We start from the raw sequence: 17,188 nt of genomic DNA on the forward strand, positions 1-17,188 counted from the left end.
TTTTTTTATTTCTTTGAATGCTGTTACTTTCCTGTTCACCACAATTCATACAGCATCCCCAAAGTTACTGTGCCAGTTTATATCACCGGATTTGCTCTTGTTTTTATTGCTGCTGACAATAGTGCAGAATAAAATACACACTGTCAGCAGGGAGTTTTCAGCAGGTTTGTATTTACCCGCTGCTTGAACTAGATTATATGTTCTTCCATGCAAGAAGGCTAAAGGTAAAACAAAAACTCTCACTTGTGTGCTTAAGAAAATATGTGCTAAATCAAACCACTTCTGTGAAATATGCCCGTGCTTCTTTGCAGATAAATCCGGACAAGTTTGGCTTTGTGTGAATTCAGTCAGACTGTCACCAGAGACGATGCGGTTCTGCTTTGGACATCTCAAGTACCGTTAAACCATAAATACCAGTAAGATGCTCAGAACCAGTACGTGAGAGGCTGAGCAGTAAAGCAAAGCAAGTCATTTAAGTTATGGGGAGAATACCTGGCAACTGGCGCATTATGCTGCACCTACGTTATCAAATTGCGCTAACAAAATTTGCCTTACTGCTACGTCACCTTACGGCAGATGAGATCTGCTGAGACACCACGAGTTGCTGCCAGTTGTGGGAGGACAAACAGAAAAATCAAGAGATGCACCAAGTCACCCTGCAATTTCTCAGGCAAAACACCCCCACACAGATGCTCTTATGTGTGACAGAGCATCCAAATGATACTGCAGACTGTTCTGATGTCTTCAACACAAGGTCAAACTCCACATCTGAAAATTCGGTGTCAACAGCAGATTATCTCAAATTTGGTTATTAATCAGGTCCCCCAGCTTGGTTCTCACTTCATACACTGAGATCTGTGCTTCTCTCACCTCAACTTCATTCAGCACGTCACCTGCTCCTGGTCAATATTGCTGTTTGCTGGCTGGAGGCTTGGGTAATTTGTTTTGCAAGTACCGAATCATAACATAATTTGTCTTTAAAAAGGGATGAGAGTTCTGCTGGCCCGTGCAGAACTCACATCTTTGGAGGGATGAAGATGAAGAGACTGAGAAATGATGTGAAAGTCTGGTGTATGTGATTGAAGACAGGGATTTTAAAAATTACATCAAAAAGAATACATCACTGAGGAAAGTTAACTGGAGATATTACCTGTGAAAATTGACACTCTGACGTGTCACATTTTCATGATGGAAATCGTGGCATACAGCCAAAATTTCCAGTGGGCAGACCACACAGTGATGGGGGGCAAAGCTGCCCTGTACCTGCTGGGGCACTGCAAGGAAAAAGGGTTCCCTGGGCGCGGCTATGTTCTGTACTGGGGTGCATCAGACTTTTGCTTTCTGAATATTTCAGATTCGTTGTGCGTGCACAATACAAACACTTCGGCGTGCACGCTATAACTCTGATCGCAGTAATACCCTATCGCTGCTGTTTGGAAATCTTAAGCAATTCTGCCAAATCCTCTGGTTCTACATCGAGGAAATTTTTAAATGAAAATAGAAGATACGTCAATGGCAATCCAGACGTGCAGCTGCCTTGATGCAGAGGCCACTGGGAAGCCTCAGCACAATGCCACACTGCTTTTTCAAGAACAATCTGATACCGAAAAGGGCACGTTGTAGTGGGAACACCACATGAATGTGAATGCACTCTGCTGCAATAGCTATGCCAGGAATAATACGCTGGCAGAAATGTTTCTGGTAAAACTCTGCAACATAGACGTGCTGCACATGGCTGGTGAAACTGTTTCCATTTGCTAATACGGGCACTGCATCCTGCCAAAACCAGAACAGATGCTTCAATGAAATGCAAAGAAATTTCAAGCTGGTTGACTACAATGAGATTTTGCTTTGATTTTGAACTGTGGTAGAAAACAGCATTAATGCTGTTCTTCACAGTATTATTCTACTGATTCAAAATCTGCACTCTCAGTCTTTGGGATTGTAAGGGCCACCTTCATGTTAATTTAGATATGTTGTACTACCTCATGTTTCACAAATTTAGTATTTCAATAATTGATGGCACTCTCATATATCGGGGAGATATATATATATCTCTCTCTATATATAGATATCTCCATAGTTACTTTTAGCTTTTGCAGTACAGAAGCATAGAAAAAAGGAGCTCATTCACAGCTATCATACGTGAAGATGAAAATATTGAGCAGAGGTAGCATGCACCAAACCACAGATTTGGATTTTTAGGGAGATTAGCAGAGAAAGGAACTACCAAAGTTACGGATATCATTACATTGCCAAGACGAATGGGTATTCCCTATGCTTGTATTAGAGAATTACTGAGACTAGACGATGGGTAAATGGGCATTTATAGCTCCCCCATGCTTTGAAGGAAGGGAAGAGTATGATCCCGTTACGCTGCTGTTCCTTACCTATGTTCAAAACGTGATTTTCATTTACCAACAGTCCCGCAGTCCAGTACTTTTCATTCCATTTGCTTCAAGAAAAGAATCTGCCTGTCATCTTCTTGGATGTGTTTAGATTAAATAAAAACCCAGAAATACTACAGTATGTTACACAAAAAAACCCCCTTATTTCCCCTAGAAATGGAAACACTCCTCCCTACTGCTGTTTTATTTAATGTTTGGAAGTTAATTGCATTACGGTAGTTAGTTCTACTTTATGCAGCTCCATAATTGAAGTGTAGAATAATCAGGATCACGAATAATTTTCTCAAGAGTTATCTGTCAGCACCCATAACTCGTCCTAAAACCAATTATGTCACTTCTGGCACACCTTTCAACACTTTGGTGCCTGCCAAAGTAAAAATCAATACGAGATGATTATTATTCCATGGCTGATACGGGGTAAGTGGCTCCAGTGGCACTCCCTGTTGGGGGACCGCCACTAAAGCTTTTAGAACTGCATAATCCGAGTCTTATTAGGCTACTCTAGCGAGCGGACCTCGAAACACCAAAGTATTTTCAAACTTGTTAATAACTCCAATTGACTAGTTACCATGAATCCCTGTGCTGAGCAACATTGATGGAACTTAAGGAAAACCAGCACGTACTTTTCTGAGTGTGCATTTGATAACAGCGGAGTTTCACCTGATGACTTCTGGGCTGATGGGAAAATCCATTCCCTGCCACACAGCTCCATTTTAATTCTTGATATATGTATTATAAAGCACACTTGAAATTACAAGGTCTGCAAACCTCACTTAAGATACCACTAAATTTTGTACTGCAACTCGCCGCTGTAAGGAATGTCTTGGTTCTTCACCACTAGGAAGCCTACATATTTCTCTTTCTTCTCTGAATCTTTCAGATCAGCCTGGCCTTGCAGCAATCTACCCTAAATCCACCTTTAAAGTGACAAGACCTAAGATGAATTCATCTGACAAGTATTCTGACAAATTAGATCTTCTAAGCACTCAGATTACAGATCTATCTCCTTAATAGCTGCACATTTCTCATTCATTTTACCTGCCACATTCGGCAATGTCCTCCTTTTAAGTGTTCATGAAATTAAGGTGACTACTGTCTTTGGAGAGCACAAGCCACCAATAACTGATTATTTGTTCTTACACCGAAGCTCACGTAAAAGTTTATGTTGAAATTATTCCACAGTGACTTAGTACCAAGCCATTCACATAGAAAAAAAATCATTAAAGCCCTATTTCCCTCAGAGAGATGAAGGGCCTCATATAATTCCCTGCCAAAACCAGCATCAGCTTTTCCAGCAGCTTCAGTGGCCATAGAAGCAAAGCACACCGCAAGTGATACGCAGTGGCGAATGAGTTTCATCAAACTGAACACTAAGCAAATCTCTGCTACCAAGATACTCATTCTTTGTCTCCTTCTTGACCTGCGTCCCACAATGTTTGAGCGCTAGGCTGAAAACCAGCAGGCTCATTGCTGGAAAAGACAAAGTCATGCACACGGGAGAAAACAACCCGTGAGTATACACAATCAGGACGCATGAATTAGCTCCTATCACTGCAGATAGAAATATTCGAGGCATCATGAACAGTTAATGGATAACAGCAGCCTGAAAGACCAACAGCACGTTGAAGATTACTGAGGAAGGATTAGAGAAAAATATGTCAGAGACTCTATACATCCACAGTGATCCAACACGTTGAATATGGTACAGAATTCTAATGACCTTAAAGCCAAAGAGATGCCACAGAACTGCATAAGTACAGGGGTAACGTATTATTAGGCAGGAACGGCTTACCTGCAAGGACAGTTCAAACTGGTTGCTACGCCTTGACACAAGACAGTTGAGAAAGGAAAGCAACTGGTACCGAAAAGTAAATGGAGCATGTTTGTTTATTATTTCTCATACCAAAGGCAGAAAAAATGTAGTGAGATGAACAAGCAACAAGTTTTAAGTAAGGGGAGATTAAGTTGTGGTAAATGTTGCTATGGGGTGTTAGGGAAGACAGAATGCAAATGAATTCAAAAAGGGCACAGGGAACTGCACGCTTAACAGAGCCGGAAATCGGTGTAGAGACGTGATTATGAGCCTAAGAAATACCGCACTACCAACTGACAGCGAGCGGGAAAGTATACCAGAGGATTCCCTGATTTTATGTAGTTATTCTCCAAGAATCTGCTACTTGTTACTGCCAGTCGTAGACTTTGGTACCAAATGGAATTTAGTTCTTGTCTAGCAAGGCTACGCATCAACCAAGAAGTAACATAAACTTCTGAAGCTGAATCAGCTCAGATATATTGGTTTGTCCATATCTAATACTCTTGAACATAGCCAAACCTGTTCAAACCATCCTTCTCTATAAAACCATCAATACATAAGAAATTTGGTAATAGATACTACTTCTTAACATTTGCTTTTTTCAGATATTTCAATTTTTCCTCCAGACATCTCAACTCTATAACATCTCCACTGCCATGTCTGAATGAATAAATCTCAATTTAATAAAGTAAATATTCCTTTTACAGTAATCACCATGCAGCACCAGCATGCCTTCTTGCATTAAATCCAACATTTTCTCAGTTTCCAAACCTCACTTTGATATGATAAAGTAAGTATAGCTTCAAGAAATATATATACCAACTATGTCTCAAAAATACCAATTACTGTGCATGTTCCAATAGACGCGGAGTCATTCAGATCAGGTCTCAGCTGGTCGCTAAAGGAACCGAAGACTGTAATTTTAAACACAAAGTTCCTCACATAAGCAGTTGTAAAATACATGCTTCCACATATGGAAAATAGATTTTTTCAGTGCTATGAAATTTAACAGGCTTTTGCCTTTTAAAGCAGATTTCTATTTGCCCATTAAGATTTGCCAAAGGAAACAAAATACAAGGATTATTAATGGAAGCAAAAATTATTGTTAAAAATGAATTTTTTTATTGAACGTGGATACTATAGTCAAATTAGCAATCACTGAAATAGAAGGAATTACATTAACATATGAACACAGTGTATTATTTCCTGGGTCTAGGCCTTAGTTTGTACCAGGCCTCTACAGATCACAAAATCTTTAGTTCAGCTATGGCAGAACACTACTTGCTTTCAGACCACAATAAGCTATCAGCTATGGACCTACAATATTTTGGATTTATTTTGCAAGATTTGTATCTCCAAAACCTCACAGGTCTTTCCTCAACTTGAACTTCCTACAGTTTGAACTTCTATAATCTATTGTCATGGAAAACTTGATAAATGACAAAGATTTTCATAGTCTCCAACGCCATTATAGCTGGTTAACAGTGTTTTGTTCTACTTTAGTTCTGTAAACAAGGATTTGAATATTTGATATTTGGATAAATACTGGTAAAATAACCAAATATGTATCTGAATAAAGCAGGTCAGAATATGGCATATTCATTGTGTGAAAAACTTGAAGATTAATAAAAATACATTGAAAATACATTTGGTCTCAAATACAAATTTCAGTTTCAAGTATTTTCATAAACCATTTCTGAGGAAAAAAGCTAATGAAAATTATAAAAATCTGAATTATTTATATTTGAACATTTAATGTAACACAAAAACCAGTTTTGTGTGAAAAGTCTTCTGAAATTACAAGTTACAATTTCTGAAGCAGTGACGACACCTCTTTTACTTGCAACGGCAATGGAGCATACCCAGTCACTTGGCATGTACCTGCTGAGGAGCATTAACTTCCAACTGAGACGTGTAAAATCTAACTACAAGCTAACTTCTCACTATGGACTTTTTTTTTTTTTTTTTGCAAATGTAAGTAATTTAATATAAAGCTAGAGATTTCTAATCTTTGGAAGATATAACTTGGCCTCATCTGTTCAGAGTACCACTACGAAAATATGAAGACTGCAGGATTAAGGGATAACATTAAAATTGCTTAGTTAACTAAATAAATGTAGAGCATTTCCTTTAAATCCCATACCCGAGTAATATTTTTACATTAAAGGATTCATTAAGAAACTAAGTCTTGATCACTCAAACTGTAAGGTTTCTGAGGTATTCAAGAACTGCATCAGAATTTCTGTAGTCTCACAAATACAATTTGATTTTGCAACTTAGAAGTCCAAATAAAAGAGTATTTTTCCTTTTAGCTTGCTTATACAAGTCAACAAAACTCTGTTTTCAAGATACAAGATGATGTGGCATTTCAGGATACATAACATTTCTGTATTTTTATCCACTTCTCTCTTTCACTCAAATAAAAATGTATCTTATTTATTTTTAACTATATTAGCCCAATGACAACCATCAGGCACCTACAGCAACTCATAAATGCAAAAAAAATATTTCTAATAATCCACTTTGTACTAGAAGCAAAAAATGTCGAAGCACCAAGCATCACCTATCATTCATGTGCGCGGTATATAACACGTAGTATTCTGCTAGCACTCATACACCAACGATGGATAACTTATCAACAATGGAATGGTGTCCAACAGGCATTGTTTAAAGATTTGTATCTCCATGTGACTCAAATTTCCTTTCTTTTAGTAATTATAGGTGGTTTCCTTAAAGCTAAACTGATCTGTATTTTTTCTTTTCAAAGAAATAAAACTTCATTAAGAGCCCCCCTTGAAGGGCTCGCACTGAGAATCGATACGTGTACAGTATGGAGAGGACAGATTTAGAGCTTCGATAGTAGAGATAGGCAAAACCACCACCAAAGCCGCAGCAAGCTTCCAGGTTGCCCAAAGCATGGAAACCAATGTCAGTTTAAAAAAGAAAATGTCTACAGTAAGATGACTCTTTAGAATGCAGACTACCTACGCAGCAGCTTGTCTGCACTAACATGCAGCCACTAGCACCAAATGTAGGGCGGAAAGAAGATCTTACCAATCAAAGGGTGATATGACGTCACCTCAGGTATGAAGCTGGATAACTGTTTCCATGCAAAGCCATAGTAAGGCATCATATAAAATACTGCACACATGTCTGGACATTCACCCAAAGAAAACACGATTTGGAACAGATGACGAACACCAGGATAAAGGGAGGGGCAATGGAAAGCCCATCTTGCAGGAGAAGAGAAAGGCAATGGCTGGCTTAGTTAATCTGAAAAAAAGATGAAGGTGGCGGGAGTGGAGGGAGCCAAGAGGTAACACCACACTAACTATAGTTACCTAACTATAAAGAAATTTGGAAAACTTTTGCTGCTCAAGCTATTCAGAAACTACTTCAAGATCAATTAAGGTAAGCTAAAGAGGACAAAATCACCAGCTGAGGATCTAACTCTACTGCTGCTTATATTATTCAAATTTATAAAAGCATCCTGGGCTACAGTTTGAAAAGCAAAATGGAAATATAGTAATATCCTAGTGCAATTTTCACCAAGTTTTATCCAAGAAAATGGAAATGCTCAATGAACCTACTTAAAATAATTTGTAACAATTTAAACAGTATCAAAATGCTGCAAGTCAACTATCTAATAAATATTTTTCTGTGTTAGTCAACATTATAGAGCAAGTACTAACATACAGATTATTCAGATTACACATGGCCCATCACACACTAATTAGCAAATCATAAATTAATTATGCAGTAAATAGTCACATACCTACTTCCCTCAGGCTTTGGGAAGAAATTTGGTGAATCTTTTCAGTCCCTTTGGCATCAAGGATGGCTTAAAACCCACCAATTACATTAAAAGGGCTTCAGAGAAGACTCTTGTCTTGTGACTGTTCCTTAACTGTCAGACTCTGCCAAGCTTCAAAAGAATGTCTAGGAATCTGTGCTTCTTTTAAAAAAACCCCAAGCAAACAAACAAACAAGAAAACCCCCAAACCCCTAAGATCAGTCACTGTCTATTTTGCCAAAGATGCTGATCCGCCTACATGCTAAATCTGCACATTGCTGATCTTTGTGAATTTATTTTTGTTGTTGCCAAAAGAAATCTTTCAACAGCAGCTGCTTTTCCAAAAGAAGTAGCTCTGAATAAACAAAGAAATCTGCTTGTGAGGTCTGCATTGCTCTGGTTTATAAGAAATCCAATTATAAGAAGTTTACGAATCCATTAAGTTGGACTCATTTGCAGTCATGCCTCTGTAGAAATAGGGTTTGCTGAGTGGACAGAGTGAGGAAAGAGCACTTCAGAGCAAGGAGTAATTTTTACTGTATTAGTAAATAACATGGAGGGAGTATAGTATCCGAGCGACAAGAAGGGAGTCAGAACACGTGAACCTTGGGAGCATCCCCTCTGTAGAGCACTCTCCAGAATCATGGGACGGCCACCCCTTCCTCCCACGTGAGCACACCGTGAGAAGCTCGCAAAACCAAGTCCCTGCGCACGTGAAGGTGCCCTTGAGAGCCCTCTGCACGACAAAATCGACAGCAACAAACTTGTTATTTCCTGCCTTCAGTGCCCTGCGTTTAACGTGAACCATGCAAAATACAACTGAATCACATAAAATAAAGCATTTGCACGTAAAAGTGTTTTGATCGCACAAGCCGACCAATAGAACAGTAAAGACTATTCCAAAGGTGAATTTCAATGAAAAAAGCTCCACAACTCCAAATTACATTCAAAGTATTCACAGGAAAAAGTAGATTATCATTCAGAATTATTAACAAAATCAAATTTGGCCATGTAAAAGTACGCATAAATAAGATCTCTGTTTCTGTTACCTTTGCAATGGTCTCATGCAGGCTGAAGGAGGGATCCAGCTCTTCAGTTTTTGTTGTATGTACAGGAAAGAGAGCTTCAGAGACAAAGCTAGAATTCTGTGAGAAAGAAATAAGAAGCCTTTTAGGATTCCACATTGATTTCCTCCTTCAAATACTTACTAAATTTTGTTCAGAGATTGAAAAACCCTTCAAATTGTTCTTAAGTTTTGCCGATTATTAGAACTTATTTCACTGATCTAATTAACTGATTCCAAGTCCCTGAAAGAGGCAAAACCCCCCTAAGCCTCATGACTTTATTTCTGGAATAGCAGTTGGTTTTGTAATTATGCTTCTCAAAGCAGCTAAAAATTTTGCCTAGAGGCAGAAAAAATATCCACACAAATTTCCTCCTGAGCTAGGCAGCAATCAGACATTTTATTAAATACGTTATGATTTAGCCTTCAGAAGAAAGGTAAACACAATAATCGAAGAATATACTTTTATCTTCTGCAACCATCCTACTTCTGTATATGGTAAGACCATCTACATAATGCGGGCTTTTGGTCAATTCCCTAGAATTATATCCTTCAGGTTGACCACTCTCTTTAACACCAGGCAATCTTTATATATTATTTATACAAGATGTTCATCTCTTCTTGTACTGTAAGAAAGCAAGATGTTAGGTTGCATATTTGCTGTCACAAGGAAACAACAACCTGATACCCAGGTGTGGGCTGAAAAAAAGCAAAACAATACGAAACGAAAAAATCCAAGCCTCAAAGGTGCACGGATGCCTAAAATGGGAATTATTTTAAACCTATGTTTCTGAACATGGTATAACCACCCAGAAACTAACCTGAAAAGAAAAATCTTTCTCTGCATCCCTATAACTCCCGAGACGTATACCCTAAAATATTCCTTACTTTTGTGGAGCGCCTTGAGTTTTGTTCTTTAGGCATGACCTGAACCCCCCCTCTCAGAAAAGCTTGGAACCTGGTGCCCATCTAATCACCACCTGGTATAAAAATAGGTGTAGAGGTGCACCTCGACGGACTGAGATGCGAGATCTGGTAAGCATACTTTGAATACACTCACTGTTCACCAACAGCAATGAGTTCAGTACAAAGGCACAGAAACTATGGCCAAAGTTATTTCGGAGATCAGCAAGAGGACGCAACAGTGCATGTGTATCACGGCTGTTCTAAACCGTACAAGCCATGAGCAGTTCTTTTAAACACATTCTTCAAAGTGAACTCTGATGCATCCACTGCATTTACCTACATCCTGAAGAGCAACAAAACTTCACCTCAAGCCCTCTGCCAAACTCTGGTTAGCTACAGACAACTAAGATCAGCATCATAATATTCTGTATCTCCTTTTGGAAGGCCTAAATCTTTCCTTGTCCACACATCTTATTCTAGGTTTGGATTTAATTTTGGACGCCAGCACCTAAATACATTACTGTGTTTAGCTGGAATATCCTAAGGTCCTTTACTGTATTTTGTATTTAGTGTACAGTGCACTGCGTGCCACGTAGAATCAGGTACAGGCTTACCAGAGGGATCGACTGGGGACTGCAGAGGGACCACAAGCCACTCACTGTCAGACTTCCTTGTAGCATGTCTCTGCACCTGAGTGCTGGGACACTTGTCCTTTGTTTGATAGCCCTGGCAGAATCTCTAGGGAAGTACCCAGTTTCCTAGAACATTTTGCATGTGTCTTTTAATACCACTTTTTCTTTTTTTTTTTTAACTGGAGAGAGACAGCAATAAGAATGTAAGAAAACGTATCCATTAAGAAAGGTTAAGCAGATGAGTGTGACTCATGAAATGAATATATTTTGCCAGATTCATAATCATAACATTTTATAGATGTTAATTCTGGAGCTTTACATAGGACCCAGTAAGACAGTACCCCAATTCTGAGTGCTATTTTTATGTTCTATGAATTTATGTATAAAATAGTACCAGGAGCAATAAGAAGCTGACAATATCCCTGGCTCAGAAATGCCCAAGTCGTCATGAGATTATACTACGATTACATCTCTATGAAAATAATTTTGAAAAATGTCTGGAGTCTTTTCAGGTTGACTTCCAAATAAAATTCACAGAATCCCATGGTCCTGTATTTAAGATGAATAATGTTTCTGGCTTAGATTATTTCCCAGACCGTGAGGCAATACTGACAACGTTCTGGAAGCACGTCCTTTCCAAATACACAGAATCCCAGAATGGCAAGGGTTGGAAGGGACCTCCGGAGATCATCTAGTCCAACCCTCCTGCTAAAGCAGGTTCACGTAGAGCATGTTATACAGGACATTGTCCAGGTGTCCCATACCTACTGGACTAACATTTCTATAGTTTCCTCCTCTTGGTATACGCTGATCTTCAATAGCTTCTGTCCTAGGGCTCCAAAAAAGACTCATACTCTACTGACAAGAAGCGAAGCCCCTTTTTAGGGGCATTATACCTGGTAATGATTCCCAACACATTCTTCAACAGCCATAAAGTTATTTGCGTTCAGTGATCACATGCTGAGCAGTGGCCAAGTAAAGCTTTGGTTAAAAAATATTAAAACTGATCTGAGCTTTAACAGGATTTATTTGTAAGGCTGGCACTCCGTTACCTTTTCACTTACTGAAAACACTCGGTAGGGTTTATTGTTTTAAACATCAGGAAGAGAGCAAACAATTTAGATGCTTTGTTCTGGCTTGTACAACCTCATCTTATGTGACTGAGCTTTGCTCTTTCACATGCTGGGTTCTAAGCCATACAAAGACTGAAGAAAAACAGTACTTTAGCTAAAAGAGCTGTTAACTTCAATTCAAACAAAAGAAGTTAAAAAGAAGCAGAGAAAAAACCCTACCCTCTTCCTGGAAACAAACAATATAAAGTATCTTACTCACGTACCCCTGGGGGATGAAATGGTGGTATCTGATACAGGCCTGCTGCCCGGGAATTATGTTTCACATATCCATGGATGTGATCCACACATCGCGTGGATCTACGAGCGAGTTCTTCACGGGGCACGGCGCTGTTAGCTCTCTTCCCCAAGGCGTGGGGGACACAAATGCATTCTCATGACAGCAGCGATGCGATATGTCAATATGCTCTGCTTAAAACTACTCCAGTTAGGTGTAGTTCCCTACAGATGCTCAATCCACTGCCTGAGCCAGCATATTCACAGCTAAATTAAGCTTCTTTGAACAGCGTGACGTCTCATAGACACGTTCAAGAAAACTCGGCGAAAGGTGTGTTACTCAAAAGGTATGTTACACTGCTGGTGAGCTTGCTTGTTAATGTTTACTACAAATTAATGTCTCCACGATCAATATTCTATCCGTATTTCCATACGATTCTAGACTATTTCTGGTTGTAAGTTCCCACCACTTTCTTTAAAAAAAAAAATAAATTAGCACTAACTCATACAAATTTTTGTGTTCAGTGATGCATCTGTGTGTTGTATAATTTGTCACAGAAGTATCGGAATAATAAATGAAGTCATTCTTCCCTTCAGAAAACTATATTTTTTTTTTTTATATCTTGGAGAAGATGCACAGTCATTTATTATAAAGATAAAATACATACTTCAAGATTAATTCATAAAACCTATTCATCTTTGTTTTAAGTTTGTGCTCTAGTTTACAGAACCATGTCCTTTGACTGCAGGGAGGTTGAGGAACACTGTCATTCTGCTATGGTGGTGCTAATGCTGTTCATCATCATTCACGTAATTGCAATCAAGAACTTAAAAAGAATTACATTACACATACTCAATCTTGAGTACCTTACTAAGAGTCAGCAAAGGGAATGATTACTGAATTAGATTTGCTACACAAAATCAGATTATCGCTCCATCTAGACAAATATTCTTTCTCTGGAATTGTAAATCTTGATGGATCAGATGCCTGTAAGGCAGGGAAACGCCACTTAACCGGCTTTTATCCCACCCTACTCTAGACACACACCTGCGGAGCAGAGGGTAGGATTTTAGTCATCCTACACTCATCCTGCATTTGCTGGTGAGAGATACAAATGCAGAAAGTATACATTCATACCCGTTCTCTTAATTTAGGTGCCTTCATGGAGCAGAAGGTCTTGCTCAGGTTATACCACTGAAATGGAAAGGAATACTAGGTCGTACGTGCTTGAATTACACCAGTGAGTGGGGTGTGACTGAACCCCGTCAGCTAGAGCTCTGATGGGGATCAGTCCTGGTACCTTCCTGGAGGCAAACACCTGAAAAGACAAACTTGAATTTTCTTTAAAAGTAGGTTTTATGAGAACGGAATCCAGGACAACAGCCTTTATTAAAAAGCAAAAGTACAACAAAATAAAAACCACTTTGTAAATAACTTTTGCTGTTGTTTCTTTGCATAAGGAGTCGTTATCCTTCAGTGCTTCCTCAGCCCAGCAACCGGCCAGTGACTTCCCACTTTGCAACAACCTCAGCACAGCCCCTGCTAGGATCCCCAGGAAAAGGGTTTTTTTCTACCCATCTTGTGGTCAGACTGTGAATATGCTCCGTGCTCCTCTCATCAGTCCCTTCTGTATTGAAAGGTTTGGGAGTCTTTTTGATTTTTATTACTGTCCCCCTCCCACACCAGCCCAGTTGGTCTCTCTTTTGTTTGTCACCTCTATGCTCGGGAAAACTCCCCCAATTAGTGTGTTCCTTCTCTGAAAGGCGCTGAGCAATCAGCCCTCCTCCCAAAGGCTTCCGACCTCGTCCTGACCACGGCACTGGGAAGGCCAACAGGCAGCCTTCGTCCTTTAAGGGAACACACCGTAAGTAAGCCATGAGCAGCAAATAAATCCAACCACATCTTGTCATCACACAGTGGCAAGTCATTTCGCACATGATGGAGTCAAGACCCTGCTTGCTAAGATCTCGAACAGGAGTCATACAGAGCCACTGCTGTAAGCAGGCTTGAGTGGCTTTGCATGATTAAGTTTTCTGCCCAGAAAACAAAGCCTTTCCTATGGCTTTCCACAGGAAATAACACAAATCACTACAACTTTATATATTTGTACGTATTTGTGGATAACATTTATTATTCTGTGTGTGTACAGACAGATAATACTTGCAAATAGTTAATCCAAGATTACTATCTGGAATAACTTGCTGACATCTGAAATATCTTGCTCTGCACTTATAAAGCAAAATGTTTCAAATGGTTGTTGTTGGGTTTTTTTTTCCATAAAAAAGACCATAAAGAACTGCTAGAAAGGCAAACATATTCTGTTTCTCTTGCCTTTTATTTCTTCCAAGCACTATGCTCACCAGAGAAAGCTGCACGAACTTTCCGAGTAACAGAAGCCCGCTCTTTATCCCAGGGAGCACATGGCAGAGATACCAGTCTAGATGATGGTTCAAGAGTACCTCTCCGCATTCAACAGCAAGAGCAACACTTTCCAACAGCGAGAAACTGAACCAGACTCCTCACTTACTCTTTCAGCAAGCTCACAATAACAAGCCAGTGTTGGTTGGTTGGGTTGGTTTTTTTTTTAACAGCAATTTGCTAAGCAAATTTCTAGTAAACAGACACTAAGAAAAAGACGTGCTAATCCAAAGAGCACTAAACTTTATATTCTTCACCCCCAGTGGGAATTACAGCTACAGTTGCTGAACTCTCCCACACTCACTTCCTAAAGAAAATTCCTCTGCCTTCCCTCCCAGTCAGGCATTGGTAACGCCCTCGCTTTGTACAATGGGCAGTGTTGTGCAGCTGAATGCTTTGAAGATGCTATCAATTCATGGAAAAACTTTGTCAAGGTCAGACCACTGTGAGACACCCTAAAATGTAGGAGGCCCAACTTCCCGTCCTGCCTTTGAAAATTTTCTCCTTGCTGACTACTGCCTTCTGTAAATGGCTTTTTAGGTACCAACTATCCCAATGGATTACGAACATTTGCTCTTCTGATAGGAAGCTATGTTTTGATCACACAACCTGTACAATCTGGAAAGGACCACACCAATAAACCTGGAATTCCTGGTGTAATTATTTGGTTTCTCTACGAGCTCGTCAGAAGAGGAATGAACCAGCCTGCCATGTATTTGGAAGCGGGCTTCCCAAACCCCCTTTGTCTCATCTTCCTTTTTGGAATGATCAGTTAACCTGATCTTTTCAATACTCATTTAATGAAGCATTCTGTGAAATTAGAAAGACATTGATGTTCCACTTTTCAAATAATGGGTCACTTCTGATTAAACTTCGATTGAACATTCAACTTTCAATCTTAAAACAAATTGCCTCCTTTTATTTTTAATTTGAACCCAATTTCCTGCTGCCCTTGGGTCTCATGACAGTAATTAACTGATTTATGAATTGATTAAATGGAGATCGAAAATGCAGGAAAAGGAACCTTAAAACCCCAAACCTGGCTTACTCTTGCTTATTTATGATGGACACTTGCACTAAAATTCACTTCTGATTTACTGGACTCGTTTTTCTAACTTATCTTATCCTTCCTCAACTAATTAAGTGAACAGAACGCTTCACCTTCTAAAGGTACTAAATTTGCCATCCCTTGTGTACAGTCTTAGAGCATACCCTCAATTTATATGCCAACTTTCAACCAGTGCATTTTAAATCATGAATAAAATCCCACAGTGCTTCTAGTGATTCGATGTAAAACAGAGTAAATACCAAGACATACTTCAGAGATCTATTTTGCTGTCATTAAAAAAAAAAAAGAAAAAAAAAATCAAATTTTATCACACACTGTCTTAGAACTGGAAACAGTCCTTTGGCACATACAACAAACAATTTTTTTTACTAGGTCAGGACAAGGCTGCATCCACAAAAAAGAGTCCTTGTTTGCTTGACTATTTCTTTAGAAATGGTTAAATCACCAGTCAGGAAACTCAAATTATGAAACTAATAACTCCTTAACAAGCTCTCATTCCATAACTGAATCGTTTTTTCTTGCCTGCTGAATATGCCCCCTCATTTATAAGAAAACATCTTTCTGTCCTTAACCTGGTGAACAATACACAAATTCCTCAGGAACAGGAGGTGTGCATTTTCGCGTTTTTTTTTTTTTTTTTTTTTTTTTTTGGAAAGCAACAATGCAGTGGAGGTTTCTCCATTCACCAATAACGCTCAATCTGGAACAACACAGTCTTTAGACTAAAGATCTTTAAACGGTTTGACTTCACCCTTGTTAAGATTTGTCCGTATCCTTGTTAAGATTTGTCTGTATTGTCCACATTTGCGCCGGCTCCACCCTTCAGCACTTCACCATCTTTGTGCCACCAATTTCGTACTGCAAAAGTAAAAAAATCTTAGGAAGCTACAGCAGAGCAAGCAGAGGGAGCAAAAATCCTCCTGAAATTTGTACAGGTATGCCAAACAGTATAAACATGCTAACCTAACCCTGCTACAGTCTGCAAAGCAAATACACAAAAGTAAGATGAAAGCCAAGAGAAAGCTGTTTGGTTTCTTCACGTAGACCAAAGAATAATGTCTAGCAGAGGAGAATTTAGGGGTATAAAGCTTATGCTGCATCAGGACTGAGAATATAATCTGCTACCTGTCCACATATATATATATTTTACATATATATATATTTTAAACATATATATATGCTGTGTCTGTTCTATGAGCTATTAACCTGTTTCACTCTTTCTGCTTTTTTGTAATACAACAGCATGAGGAGTGGGATTGCAGCAACCTGAGGGACGCACACAAACGCGCCGTGTCTGGCCACTAAAACACAAAGCAGGCAGTCAGTGCTTACCTTCAGAATCAACCTGGGAAATGGGTTTAGCTGGGAGACTGACTCCACCTGCAGAGCACACACTGCGAAGTTATGCCAGTGCCCAAAACTATTACCCACAAATCTGGAGGCTTACAATTGCATGAGGACTTGTCTGCATTTCTATTCAAAACCACTGCCAAAAATTTGTCACAGCACGAAGGAGAAAGCCCCAGCAGAAGAGAAGATAAAGGGAAAGCAGAGAGAACAACAAAAATACCTCTGAAATCTGCACGGCAGGCACTCACTAATTCCTTCTTCCATTTTACCTTAAGTCAAGCAATTGGCATATGGTGTCTTGGCAGTAAGTACACAATTGTATTCCTTTGTGAAACAGGTGTTTCACATCGGCTAGGCTAAAGGACCATCTCTTCTCCATTTTCCTTTTT

The 17,188-nt window shown here is 39.3% G+C and overlaps 1 protein-coding gene across 1 annotated transcript in view; it reads right to left on the minus strand.

The window, feature by feature from the left end:
* NAALADL2 (N-acetylated alpha-linked acidic dipeptidase like 2) overlaps positions 1 to 17,188 on the minus strand; it is a 291,258-nt gene that overhangs the window by 58,358 nt on the left and 215,712 nt on the right. The window contains exon 10 of the mRNA XM_009638747.1: positions 9,064 to 9,159. Coding sequence (XP_009637042.1) covers positions 9,064 to 9,159 — 96 coding nt within the window. The remainder of the gene's footprint in view (positions 1 to 9,063; positions 9,160 to 17,188) is intronic.

This window comes from Egretta garzetta, unplaced genomic scaffold (assembly GCF_000687185.1).
Source record: "Egretta garzetta isolate BGI_Z169 unplaced genomic scaffold, ASM68718v1 scaffold560, whole genome shotgun sequence".
Classification (NCBI taxonomy): domain Eukaryota; kingdom Metazoa; phylum Chordata; class Aves; order Pelecaniformes; family Ardeidae; genus Egretta; species Egretta garzetta.